At 48.3% G+C, this 14,860-nt stretch overlaps 1 protein-coding gene across 16 annotated transcripts in view; it reads left to right on the top strand.

The window, feature by feature from the left end:
• Positions 1–14,860, top strand: part of LOC140396543 (gephyrin) — a 799,798-nt gene that overhangs the window by 743,015 nt on the left and 41,923 nt on the right. For all 16 annotated transcript variants that reach the window (XM_072485332.1, XM_072485277.1, XM_072485374.1 and 13 more), the window contains one exon: positions 428–501. In XM_072485332.1, coding sequence (XP_072341433.1) covers positions 428–501 — 74 coding nt within the window. The remainder of the gene's footprint in view (positions 1–427; positions 502–14,860) is intronic.

Genomic DNA, 14,860 nt, shown 5'->3' with positions numbered 1-14,860 from the left:
ACTAACAAGGGAGTCAAAGGGTATCAGGGATAGGAAGAATAGTGAAGGTGAGGCCACAAGAGCCACAATCAGATCAGCTATGATCTTATTGAACGATGAAATAGGCTCAAGGGGCCAAATGCCCTACTCCTCCTAATTTAGATGTCCAGAGGGAGAAAATGGGATGGTGTTTGCAACAATGATGTCTGTCTCCTCTCTTTTATTTTGTATCCATTGAACAGGGCAGCCTCCATTCTAACAATAGCTGCTTGAAACCATGAAAAGCAGAACTCCCTGTCATTATCATGGGGACCACACCATAATGTGAAATGCGTTAGCGTAATGGATATGGAGTAAAGTGCTGTTATGTAATGATGGCTGGTATTCATTTCAAAATGGTGTTCACCAAATAACGTGCTTTTACTAGTATCATTACTGTCACTGATAGGATTACCTGAAGCAGGTGTTGGACATTGACCTCCATGCACAGATCCACTTTGGCAGAGTCTTCATGAAACCAGGGTAAGTGCCGATAAAACACAAAAATGCGATAATTTTATAGCATAATGTAATATTGACATTTAAAATATTCGAGACCTCTAGCATGATTACAGTCAGAGATCTCAACAGATTGATTTCCAGTCATAAAGAAAAATTGCATCTAGCAATGGACCAGAGGTTAAATATTATTTACAGCCTTGATTTGCAAATTATTATTGAGAATGAACTGACCTTTTTTTTTATTTGTACTGGGAAATAGAAAATGAAAGAGAGACAAAAGGATGGTATTATAGAACAGCATTTTACCTGTGGTATAGGGAGTTAATTGTATTTCTCAGCTCAGTGACCTTACCACCTAAGAGGTTACTGTCTCTCTCTGTACAAATAGCTCCTTCCCCAGGCAGTAGCTTGAGAGAATGACACAACATTGATTTTGAACATTTTAACACCCTTACGCTGAAGTTTCCTGTCAATTGTACAGTTGGTCTCTTGACAAAGTGCTTCATTGTACTCTACATGTCATGTCACAAAGTGATAAGAGTTTGAATCACAAGGTAATTATGGACGAGTACTGCCATTCGATTTGCCAACCCTCCGAGAATAATAAAACAATATTTTATGTTGGTCCCAATTGAGTGAGATGGGTCAGTTTGCTCCACAAGAATCATCAACCCCTCTCTCTCCCAGTGCCACCCCCCCCCCCCCCAACCGAACACCCCTTGACACTACCCAACGTTTCTTGCTGAGTCTTCCGAACCTGGCTTCTCCAGAAATGAGGTATCCCTCGGAGAACTCCGTCGCAGAACTGTAACGTTGTGGGGAAGACCAGACGCACATCCATTTGTACAGCACTAGCTGCCATGTGGTAACTATGAATGTCCAGTGTTATTGCTAGTAAATAGGTGAGTAGATGAATGAGTGAAGGGTATGGTGTCAGGGTGGGTGGCTGGCTGGCTGAGGATAATGGTTAGGGTGTCTGGGGTAAGTGAATAGGTGACTAGGGTGTCAGGTTGGTGAGGTTGGGGGGCTATTTGGATCAGGAGGGGTATCCGGTCAGATGGAGTAGTCAGGTCGGGGGCTAGTAAGTTCAGGTCGAGGTGGTGAGTGGTCAGGTAGGGTAGTCATGTCCATTCGGGGGGCTGTAATCTGGTCAAGTGGAGTTGGGGATCATCACAGAATCATAGAATTTATAGTACAAAAGGAGGCCATTCGGCCCATTGAGTCTGTACCAGCCCTTGGAAAGAGCACCCCACTTAAGCCCATGCCTCCACCTTATCCCAGTAACCCCACCCAACCTTTTGGACACTAAGGGGAATTTTATCATAACCAATCCACCTAACCTGCACATCTTTGGACTGTGGGAGGAAACCGGAGGAAACCCACGCAGTCACCTGAGGCTGTAATTGAACACACAACCTTGGAGCTGTGAGACAGCAGTGCAAACCACTATGCCACCATGCCACTCGGGTGGTAGTGGGGGGGGGTGTTCAGTGTGTGATTTGGGGGTCTGTTCTGTAGTTGCCCAGGAGTTCAACTAGGATTTTTCTGTCTGCCATTTCCTGGCTAACTATTCAAGTAAGTACCATGGAACTGTCCAAAGTCTCCAACTCCAAGTCTAACACTTTTGCAAGGGTCCCAGGGAGCAGGGAAATTGCCTGTTGGAAGTTGAATATTCCCGAGAAATTCTCATGGAGGCCCAAGTATCAGGACTTCATGGGATCCCAATGTGTATCTTGGATCGTATATTCAGTCGCCGGCGATCCGGAGACTGGAAAACCTGGGGCCTGGTGTCCACTCCGTTTATTGATCATTGTGTGTGTGATGGGGAGCATTTTATCACTCCTGAATTTGCCTATCTGTTAAATTGAAACTTGGAATTATTTGTCATTTGTCACATTTGTAGAATAAGCTACAAAATATCCCATACTGTTCACTATCTTGGACATTTCAATAAGATCACCTTTTAGAGATCTCCCCAAAGTCTCGCCACCATTTACAAGGTATGAGTCAGGAAAGTGATGGAATTTTCTTCACTTATCTGGATGACTGCAGATCCAACAACACTCGAGAAGCTCAACACCATCCAGGACAAAGGTTGATTGGCACCTCATCCACCATATCTTAGCTCCCCCCACCAGTGGCAGCAGTCTGTACCATCAACAAGATGCACTGCAGCAACTCGACAAGGCTCCTTCGACAGCATCTTTCAAACCCATGACCTCTACCTCCTAGAAAGACAATGGCAGTAGATGCATGGGAACATCACCACCTGCAAGTTTTCCTCCAAGCCACTCACCATCCTGACTTGGAAATGTATCGCTGTTCCTTCACTGTCACTAGGTTACAATCCTGGAACTTTAACCTTACAGCACTGTGATGTTGTAAAAGAGCACAATCTATTGAACTAAAGCTCTGCTTCCATTTTTCATCCATTGTTTAACTATGAGGAGCAGGATATGTGCAAAACTTTACAGGGGGGTGGCCTGGCCTTTATCAGCGATTCTTTTTTTTGAGGGTGACCCTTTTCTCTTTCATTACTTCTAAGGGATCGTTCCAAAGTTTTTGTGAAGTAGCCATCTTGATACGCTGCTTGTCTCAAATTAAATTTTTTTTAATGCCGCAAAAACAGTAGGATTTGGCTATTTTCTTGGCGAGAATTGCCTGGATCACACCTATAAATATATCATGCAATTTGTGGAGTATGGCTAAAGACCTCGAGGCTCATTATGATTAATTTGGTGAAACTAATCTACTCATTACAGTTGATTCCCGCAAAATACATTTTAATTTTTTAAAAAACTTTATTATTTGAATATCAACTTCCCATATTCCAGATTCTGTTCTCTTATTCATTGCTGTTTTAGGATTGCTTATCCTCAGGTCTCCTCATGGAATTTTGTATTTAATTTGGGTGGAAAAGTTTTATTTTTAAAGATTCGCTGTTGGCAATTGATCCTGCCCTTGGGTTTGGTTCTCCTCATTGCCACTCTATTGTGTTTCATACTCAGTTCCATTAAGGAGTGCTGTTCCTGCACTGTTGTTAAATGTTAGGACTTTTGGATGTTTTAACTCATCTGCCGAAAAATAATTGTCTCTATTTGATCTGTGACTTCCAAACATGGTTGGTTGATGTAATATGACAGCTCACCATGAGTAGCCAAGATATGTATATCGTTGGTTGGTCAGTTGTGAAAATAATGGATTTATACTTCATAGAATCATTGTAAGCAGTATAACCCACATGTTTGGAAGGTACTGTCAACACAGCCTCAGCTAGTTGCTGCAATGCACCTTGTGGATGGTACACACTTCAGCCACTGAAGGAGGGAGTGAAGATGTCATGAATGCGGTGCCAATTAAGCAGGTAGCTCTTGAGTGATGTTACAGCTGCACTCATCCAGGCACGTGAATCACACTCCTGACTCATACCTTGGGGAGATCTGAAAGATCTTATTTCAATGTCCAAGATAATGAATGGTATGGAAAATTTTGGAGATTATATTCAAAGAATGTCTGTGTGGAGACCGCCGTTCTCCCTGTGTCTGCGTGGGTTTCCTCCGGGTGCTCCGGTTTCCTCCCACAAGTCCCGAAAGACGTGCATGTTAGGTGAATTGGACATCCTGAATTCTCCCTCTGTGTACCTGAACAGGCGCCAGAGTGTGGCGACTAGGAGATTTTCACAGTAACTTCATTGCAGTGTTAATGTAAGCCTACTTGTGACAAAGATTTTTTTTTTTTAAATAATTCACAGTTGCAATTTAACAGTAACAAATTCAAGACAGATGCTAGAAAGCTCCCCTTCATACAGAAATCTTACCAAAAAATGGCAAGGGTGAGAAAGGTGGTGCAAAGCCGTCGATGGGATTTATCACAGAATTTTGAGCCTCTTAACAAGTTTTTTTTCGCCACGTAAATCAGCCTCCCACTACTCAGCTCGCCCTGGGAAAACCTAATCGCTGCAATCACTGGGGAGCTCCATACAAATGCCTCCCCAGCACTTGTTCCAGATCCAATCCAAGGGATGTCATCCAGAGAGCCTGCTCCAAGATTCTCAGAGGGAGCCCAAACATTTGGATGGAGTGCAACAGAAGCGGGATGTCCTGTATCCTGAACTCCATGTGACCACCCCCTCCCTGGGAGGCCATTGCAGCATTCGTCAGCGCCACCCACCTCACTGCAGGAGAGGACGGAGCAGCAGTCCCGAAGAAAATGAATTATCATCTTCACGCAGTCTTCCACCTCTCAATGCAGCCCCTCACCCACCCCTCGCACCTCCAAGGTGACCTCTCACCCAGCCACCTCACGGGTTCCCCATCTGTCACAGCCCCCCCCCCCCCTCCTTGGTGTTCCCCCTGATGTGTTGGGTAGGCTGGGTCGATGTGGACTGCACTTGATGCAGTGTAGCGAGAGACAGACCGCCAACACTTGATAAAATGCAACACGATTTTATTCAACATCCAAACTATTATACATGTTCAACTGTGGGTATGACACTATGCTGACTTGATTGGGTTCTATGTTCTATGAGACCTGATACTAGCCTAACCAGACTTACCACATGGTGTAGGCACTGGCTAGCTCACAAGTTCTGACTGTCTCAGAGGCTGGGTCCCGAGAGAGAGCGGGAAAACTGGTGCCCTCTGGCTTTATAGTGGTCGTGTCCTGTCTGGTGATTGGCTGCTCTGTTCTGTGTGCTTAGTGGTCATCCTGTGTGTCAATCACTGCCTGTCTGCCCTCCGTTGTATACATAGATGTATATTATGACACCCCCCCACATGCCCCCAGTCTTAACTCTGGCCGTCACATCCGTACTCCCACTCCAGCCCCATGCATACCACACCTCCACCATCTTAACTGGCAGGACTCCCGCCTCCACTCTTCCCATCTGTTATCCCCACAGGACAAACTCGAGCACAACGGGCATGAGATGGCACAGAGTCATGCGAGAATTCTCAGCCCCCCCCCCCCATGAGGAAAGAGCCCTTGAGCTGCCAGGAGATGCTCAGGACTCTGCGCCTGTGCTGATGGCAAAGTGGGGGCAGCAAGCAAAAGTGAGAACCCTAAGGACACACAGTCATTCCTCAAACCTCACATGAGTAATCTTGGTGCGTCACCTATCTCCCGTGATGTACTATTGCCATCTTCCTTCCATTGCAATGCAATCAGTCGAGCAGCCCAGACCTTCCTCCCCTCTCCTGGAACAACAGACTCAAGGAGCTCGGAGGATGATTTTTCAAACAACCATCGAGCAGGTGTCACAGCTGTCACTTGCACCCTCCACCAACGCAGATATTCACACCTCGGTGAGATTAAGTAGTAGGCAGGCTTCTGGGTCACTTACTGGTGAGCTCCTCATAGCTGAAGATCCACAGTAGGTGGAGGCAGGGATTTGGCACTTGACGGAATGCCAGAGACCAGGACTCTGCTAAGCCACTGGCCAATGGTGTGAGCCTGGGTCCAGTCGTTCCAGAGCTGCTGGAGCTACAACGACAGAGTCAAGAGAATCAGGAAGGGATGACACCATCTGTCCTCAGACTGAAAAGCCCACCAGAGGAGTCCAAAAACCGTCTGACCGAGGAAATTATGCTGTCAATGCAACGCAATGAGGTCAACTCTGTGAGGGTGCCATCCGCAGCGGAGATCTTGGTGCAAAATTTGCACTCCTTGGAGGTGGATTCTGCTCTATGGCTCAGCTTATGACCTGCATGGCTGAGGCATGACTTACATGGTACAGGGCTTCCACTGCATCATGCAGGTATTGGTGGGAATCCACGAGATCTGTGCCAGAGGAAGGTGGGGCTTCTCAATCTCACTCCAGCTGCTCCTGTATCCCATGGCGAAGCTCAGGTGGCCCCAGGCAACCAAAAGGAAGAGGGTAGACAGGAGTGCCCCCCCCCCCCCCCCCCGGGGCCTTCTACTCAGGAGACCCTTGGGTGTCCAGCCCATCAGATACCCCCTCCTGTGAGCGACACAACGGCAGCCCCGAACACTGAGGTGGGCAGCACTGCAAGACCCATGCTGCCCGAAGGTACATCAATGTCCATGTCCCCCAGGTGGCGCCCATGAAAGCAATCTCAGGCAACAGGCATGGAAGGCAGCAGACTGCCTCAACCTTAACTGTGGATCCTGGGGAAACACCTAGATGTAGTGGGAGGTTACAAAGACTAGGAAACTGTAGGCACCTGGTGGGCACAGGTGAGCATAGGTTACCACCATAAAAAAGCCTATGTTCCTTTGTCTCTACCACCTCCGCACTGATCCCCAGTAAAGACACCTCTGGCCACCTCTCTCCCCACAGTGATGAGGAGGCCATGGGTTAACGAAGTGTAGAGAGGCTGACCCAGCTCTCAGGCCAGTTGGAGGAACAGAGTCTCTGACCTCGAAGGGGGCTGTAACAGATGAGAGCTCATCCTGCGCCTCTGAACTCCATGATAAGCCCATTTAATGACAGGACATGTTCAGCTCTCTGTCAGGCAGGAGTCAGACATCTCGTTGAGGAAGAGAAAAGCTCTGTCCTCAATGCAAATCATCATCATTCTCCTGCAGAGTGCAGCCAATGGCTTTAGGGCCATGTCCATGGAATCGGGCACCATCACAGAAACCTACCGCTGGCACCACACTAACGATGAGATAACAGTCTTCATGGTAGGAGATCTACTCACCCACTAGCCCTGAGCGTCCCCAAACTGAGAGGCTATGAGGATATCCCTAGCCCAATAGCCCATGTGGGCCCTGACCATGGCCTGGACCTTTCCTCCTCCCCCCTCCATGGGTTGTCTCTCACTATCCTTCCTCAACCTCATCCAAGGAGATGTGGCGCTCCTCCATATTCTCCTGGTCCAGGTGCTCACGATTATGGGGAACACTCTCTGGGGGCTGTATTGCAGTACACCCCCTGACCAGTCCAGGCACTAGAATCACATCTTCAGCTGTCCAATCGCCTACTCGACCAGCACGTGCCTTGATGCATGAGCCTCATTGTAGCGAGTCTCCGCATCAGTTTATGGCCTCCACACTGGCGCCAACAACCACCTCCTTATTGGGTACCCCTTGTCTCCAAGAAGCCATCCCTCCAGACGCTGCTTTCCCTGAAAAATCTCTGGGATCTGTGAGCACCCAAAGATATAACTCATGGACGCTTCCCGGAAATGGGCACACACCTGTATGATTCGCATTCTGTGATCAGAGATGATCTGGATGTTGAGGGAGTGGAATCCCTTGCGATTGATAAATGGCACCTCATGATGGCATGGAGACTGCAGGGCCATGTGGGTGCAGTATATCGCCCCCTGCACCTCGGGCATGGCAGTTAAGCGGGCAATGCCCATGGCTGTGGTATCTTGCCTGTCCTGGTCCCGATCTAAGGTTATGTACATGTGGGCGCTCGCATAAAGAGCATCTGTAACTTCCCTAATGCATTTGTGTGCGGTTGACTGGGAAATGCCACACAGATGCCCTGTGCAAATGCCACACAGATCATCGATCTGCCCTGAAACGAGCTGCTCGTTTACAAGTTCGGAGAGGCAGTGCCTTTAACAGCCTCAAGCAGTGGGTGTCCTCCCATTCCATGTGGTGCCAGTTCTTGAAGGAGTTGGCAAAAGTGATTCATGGGACAGATGCCGTCTTCTCCGGCACCGTGTCTCCAATATCTGTAGATAGGATGTCCAACTTCAGAAGACCCTTTGTCGGCACGGTATCAAACACGGTTGTTCCCTCTGTGGCGCTGCTTCTGGAGCTGCTATGGGCCCAGCGTCCTCCTCCTCAGCAGGGTGCTGGTTCTGGCTGCCTGCAATGGCACATCTCTGTCTCGGCTGCTGCTTTCTCACAAGTAGTAGAAGCACCAATTCGACAGGCTCCATGATTCTCCAGAATCATGAACACCAAAGTGAGAGGTAAGGATTCTTGAGAAAACCCTGACCCTCATCCCTCCACCCATGTGCTTCCCCTGTAGTGAGAGCCTTTCCACTGAGCCCTATACCCTCCACTCCCACACTGGTATATCCCCACAGCTGCCCTCTCAGCCCTACCAGGATTTGGCACTTGGACCCTCAAGTGTCTAACTGGCACATTTATCCCAACATTTCCCAAACCCCGCCCTCCCAAACCTTGCGTTTGATGACAGGGCAGTTAAATGGGTGCATGGGACCGTGTCTGCATCCTTACGGGGCACCTCAAAGATTCTCCCATCATGACTTAGAATGGGGTGAATGATGATGGACTTCACCATGAAGCCTTGCATTGGGTACACATCAATGTATCCCGTGTGATGTAAAATCTCGTATGAGAATTGGAGTTCAATTCTTGGGCTATTTTAATCAAACCAGATAAACTAAATTTAATAAAGTGAGGGACAAATTAAAAAGGGCAGCCCCTTAAAGGGATACTGCCTTAAATACAAATTGCAAATGAAACTTAAGCCTCAAAATGAAATGTGATTAAAAGGGTTGATAAAGCACCCTAGACCCTACGGTGCCCACCGGGGGCAGACGGTCTTGATGGTGCCCATGAACATTGCACCCTCCCTCTCCAGGGACACCCGGCCACAAATATAGCCGCGGAAGAAGGGCAGACAGTTGGGTTGGACGACCCTCTCGGTCGCGCAGGGACTCCTTTCAGTGGCGGTGAACTTTAGCTCTGCAGATTTCATTTGCAAAATGACTTGTCAATGAAGTGATCACTAGCATATCAGGCAGAAGACTGCCTCTTGTGGCAGACAGGGCACAGTTGATTAAAGTGAAGCCTGCAATTAGCATGACAAGTACAAAACTTCAGGGGCACCCTCATTCTCACGGATTTCACAACCCTACACAACTTATTCCTGACAGAAAAACTTCCCATGACCAGTGAAATAGAAATTTAATAGACGTGAACCCCGAGGTCCTCAGAGTGCTGCCCGAGTGTGGGGTTCTACTCGCTGTTCCGTTCTTCCCCAAGTGAGAGGTTCATCATTCCTCATGAGGTAGGGATGCAACCCATTCCTGAGCGCCCCACTCTGCCCTTACAGCCTGACCTCTCATGGTACCCCACCCAGGAACCTCACAGTCACCCCGAGCACTGACACTCCGTATTTACCTTCTCTCACCCACTTTGCCCCCTCAGCAGCGATTTGAGCACAAGCCCAGCAAGGAGGACACAGGAAGCACTGCGTGCCAGCCTCCAAACCCCCTAATAGCAAGGGGCGGCCAAAGTAAATGGAAGGTAAGGCCCGCTAGCGAGCCCTTCCCCCGAGATTGAGTGACTGACTCCCAGCCCAGCCCCAAGTTGAACTTATCTGTGTCCCCACGTCCTCTCCAGTGTACCATGAGCAGTGAAGACCCTGGAGAATCATGGCTGTCGAAGCACTCACCTCTGATATCCCCTCAGAGGTGAGGATGCCAGGTTAACCCGTTGTAAATGACGGCAGCATCACATCATGCCCGTAGCCGGTTAATATTCCATGGGGGGGGGAGGGGAGGAGGAGGTCTGGAGAGAGTGCTCGCTGACCCTATGTCATGCTAATGTATTAAAATGTTAGAATTACGTTCCCGGGCTCCCGCTGTGTGTTTCACACTACTCCACTGGGGGGGGGGGGAACATCACGAACATCACGAAACCCATTCGTGGCGGAGAGAATCGCATTTTTGAAATCTCTCTGGATTTTGAGCCTAAGCTGCTTATCTTTTTGTAAAAATATTTTTATTCAATTTTTTCACTTTATATAATGCAAAATAACATAGAACATAGAAAAATACAGCACAGAACAGGCCCTTCGGCCCACGATGTTGTGCCGAACCTTTGTCCTAGATTAATCATAGATTATCATTCAATTTACAGTGCAGAAGGAGGCCACTCGGCCCTTTGAGCCTGCACCGGCTCTTGGAAAGAGCACCCTACCCAAACTCAACACTTCCACCCAACACCAAGGGCAATTTGGACATTAAGGGCAATTTATCATTGGCCAATTCACCTAACCCGCACATCTTTGGACTGTGGGAGGAAACCGGAGCACCCGGAGGAAACCCACGCAGACACGGGGAGGACGTGCAGACTCCGCACAGACAGCGACCCAAGCCGGAATCAAACCTGGGACCCTGGAGCTGTGAAGCAATTGTGCTATCCACAATGCTACCGTGCTGCCCTTGAGAACAAATAAATCTACACTATCATTTTAATGTAATCCATGTACCTATCCAATAGCTGCTTGAAGGTCCCTAATGTTTCCGACTCAACTACTTCCACAGGCAGTGCATTCCATGCCCCCACTACTCTCTGGGTAAAGAACCTACCTCTGATATCCCTCCTATATCTTCCACCTTTCACCTTAAATTTATGTCCCCTTGTAATGGTTTGTTCCACCCGGGGAAAAAGTCTCTGACTGTCTACTCTATCTATTCCCCTGATCATCTTATAAACCTCTATCAAGTCGCCCCTCATCCTTCTCCGTTCTAATGAGAAAAGGCCTAGCACCCTCAACCTTTCCTCGTAAGACCTACTCTCCATTCCAGGCAACATCCTGGTAAATCTTCTTTGCACCTTTTCCAAAGCTTCCACATCCTTCCTAAAATGAGGCGACCAGAACTGTACACAGTACTCCAAATGTGGCCTTACCAAAGTTTTGTACAGCTGCATCATCACCTCACGGCTCTTAAATTCAATCCCTCTGTTAATGAACGCGAGCACACCATAGGCCTTCTTCACAGCTCTGTCCACTTGAGTGGCAACTTTCAAAGATGTATGAACATAGACCCCAAGATCTCTCTGCTCCTCCACATTGCCAAGAACTCTACCGTTAACCCTGTATTCCGCATTCATATTTGTCCTTCCAAAATGGACAACCTCACACTTTTCAGGGTTAAACTCCATCTGCCACTTCTCAGCCCAGCTCTGCATCCTATCTATGTCTCTTTGCAACCGACAACAGCCCTCCTTACTATCCACAACTCCACCAATCTTCGTATCGTCTGCAAATTTACTGACCCACCCTTCAACTCCCTCATCCAAGTCATTAATGAAAATCACAAATAGCAGAGGACCCAGAACTGATCCCTGCGGTACGCCACTGGTAACTGGGATCCAGGCTGAATATTTGCCATCCACCACCACTCTCTGACTTCTATCGGTTAGCCAGTTCGTTATCCAACTGGCCAAATTTCCCACTATCCCATGCCTCCTTACTTCCTGCATAAGCCTACCATGGGGAACTTTATCAAATGCCTTACTAAAATCCATGTACACTACATCCACTGCTTTACCTTCATCCACATGCTTGGTCACCTCCTCAAAGAATTCAATAAGATTTGTAAGGCAAGACCTACCCCTCACAAATCCGTGCTGACTATCCCTAATCAAGCAGTGTCTTTCCAGATGCTCAGAAATCCTATCCTTCAGTACCCTTTCCATTACTTTGCCTACCACCGAAGTAAGACTAACTGGCCTGTAATTCCCAGGGTTATCCCTAGTCCCTTTTTTGAACAGGGGCACGACATTCGCCACTCTCCAATCCCCTGGTACCACCCCTGTTGACAGTGAGGACGAAAAGATCATTGCCAACGGCTCTGCAATTTCATCTCTTGCTTCCCATAGAATCCTTGGATATATCCCGTCAGGCCCGGGGGACTTGTCTATCCTCAAGTTTTTCAAAATGCCCAACACATCTTCCTTCCTAACAAGTATTTCCTCGAGCTTACCAATCTGTTTCACACTGTCCTCTCCAACAATATCGCCCCTCTCATTTGTAAATACAGAAGAAAAGTACTCGTTCAAGACCTCTCCTATCTCTTCAGACTCAATACACAATCTCCCGCTACTGTCCTTGATCGGACCTACCCTCGCTCTAGTCATTCTCATATTTCTCACATATGTGTAAAAGGCCTTGGGGTTTTCCTTGATCCTACCCGCCAAAGATTGTTCATGCCCTCTCTTAGCTCTCCTAATCCCTTTCTTCAGTTCCCTCCTGGCTATCTTGTATCCCTCCAATGCCCTGTCTGAACCTTGTTTCCTCAGCCTTACATAAGTCACCTTTTTCCTCTTAACAAGACATTCAACCTCTCTTGTCAACCATGGTTCCCTCACTCGACCATCTCTTCCCTGCCTGACAGGGACATACATATCAAGGACACGTAGCACCTGTTCCTTGAACAAGTTCCACGTTTCACTTGTGTCCTTCCCTGCCAGCCTATGTTCCCAACTTATGCACTTCAATTCTTGTCTGACAACATCGTATTTACCCTTCCCCCAATTGTAAACCTTGCCCTGTTGCACGTACCTATCCCTCTCCATTACTAAAGTGAAAGTCACAGAATTGTGGTCACTATCTCCAAAATGCTCCCCCACTAACAAATCTATCACTTGCCCTGGCTCATTACCCAGTACTAAATCCAATATTGCCCCTCCTCTGGTCGGACAATCTACATACTGTGTTAGAAAAGCTTCCTGGACACACTGCACAAACACCACCCCATCCAAACTATTTGATCTAAAGAGTTTCCACTCAATATTTGGGAAGTTAAAGTCGCCCATGACTACTACCCTATGACTCCTGCACCTTTCCAAAATCTGTTTCCCAATCTGTTCCTCCACATCTCTGCTACTATTGGGGGGCCTATAGAAAACTCCTAACAAGGTGACTGCTCCTTTCCTATTTCTGACTTCAACCCATACTACCTCAATAGGGTGATACTCCTCGAACTGCCTTTCTGCAGCTGTTATACTATCTCTAATTAATAATGCCACCCCCCACCTCTTTTACCACCCTCCCTAATCTTATTGAAACATCTATAACCAGGGACCTCCAACAACCATTTCTGCCCTTCTTCTATCCAAGTTTCCGTGATGGCCACCACATCGTAGTCCCAAGTACCGATCCATGCCTTAAGTTCACCCACCTTATTCCTGATGCTTCTTGCGTTGAAGTATACACACTTCAACCCATCTCCGTGCCTGCAAGTACTCTCCTTTGTCAGTGTTCCCTTCCCCACTGCCTCATTACACGCTTTGGCGTCCTGAATATCGGCTACCTTAGTTGCTGGACTACAAATCCGGTTCCCATTCCCCTGCCAAATTAGTTTAAACCCTCCCGAAGAGTACTAGAAAACCTCCCTCCCAGGATATTGGTGCCCCTCTGGTTCAGATGCAACCCGTCCTGCTTGTACAGGTCCCACCTTCCCCAGAATGCGCTCCAATTATCCAAATACCTGAAGCCCTCCCTCCTACACCATTCCTGCAGCCACGTGTTCAACTGCACTCTCTCCCTATTCCTAGCCTCGCTATCACGTGGCACCGGCAACAAACCAGAGATGACAACTCTGTCTGTCCTGGCTTTTAACTTCCAGCCTAACTCCCTAAACTTGTTTATTACCTCCACACCCCTTTTCCTCCCTATGTCGTTGGTACCAATGTGCACCACGACTTCTGGCTGCTCACCCTCCCCCTTCAGGATCCTGAAGACATCCCTGGCCCTGGCACCCGGGAGGCAACATACCTTCCGGGAGTCTCGCTCGCGACCACAGAATCTCCTATCTATTCCCCTAACCATTGAATCTCCTACAACTACTGCTTTTCTATTCTCCCCCCTTCCCTTCTGAGCCCCAGAGCCAGACTCAGTGCCAGAGACCTGGCCGCTAGGGCCTTCCCCCGGTAGGTCATCCCCCCCAACAGCATCCAAAACGGAAATCCATCATCCACTAACAGAAATGAATAATGCACAATTACACACATAAAACCCCCTCCTTTCCCTCTCCCTCTCCGCCTCAACCCCCCCACCCCCAACAACTAACGGTGACCAATTGCTTGAAATAGACAATAGAAGGCTGCCATCTTCAGTAAAACTCCTCAATTGCTCCCCTTATAGTGTACTTGACTTTCTCGAGGTATAGAAACTCCATCAGATCTCCCAGCCATACCGAGGCCCTGGGCGGAGATGCTGGCCTCCACCCTAACAGTACTCTTCCCCAGACAGTCAGCGAGGTGAAGGTCAGGACATTGGCCCCCGCACCCCTCTGCAGGTCTGGCGAGTCTGACACCCCAAATATGGCCACTAAGGGACAGGGCTCCAGCTCAGTCTTCAAAATCGCTAACATGGTGCCAAAGAAGGAGACCCAGAAACTCACAAGCTTGGGGCAAGACCTGTGCATGTGGTTAGCTGGACCTCTTGAGCAAGGCTCGCAATGTCCTCCACCCCTGCAAAGAGTCATTGTGGGCTTAGTCAGGTGCACCCATTAAACTACTTTGACTTGGATTAAACCAAGCCTCACGTACGAGGACGTGGAGTTCACCCTGCGCAGGGCCTCACTCCACACCTCGTCATCTAACATAGGCCCTAATTCCTCCTCATACCGAGCCTTAACCCAACCCCTCCACTGACACCGCATCCTCTGGCATAAATACCGGAAGTGCTCCCTCC

The sequence above is a fragment of the Scyliorhinus torazame genome, chromosome 2 (assembly GCF_047496885.1).
Source record: "Scyliorhinus torazame isolate Kashiwa2021f chromosome 2, sScyTor2.1, whole genome shotgun sequence".
Taxonomy (NCBI): Eukaryota; Metazoa; Chordata; class Chondrichthyes; order Carcharhiniformes; family Scyliorhinidae; genus Scyliorhinus; species Scyliorhinus torazame.
The sequence above is the reverse complement of the archived record's forward strand: the minus strand, read 5'-3'. Positions and strand labels throughout refer to the sequence as shown.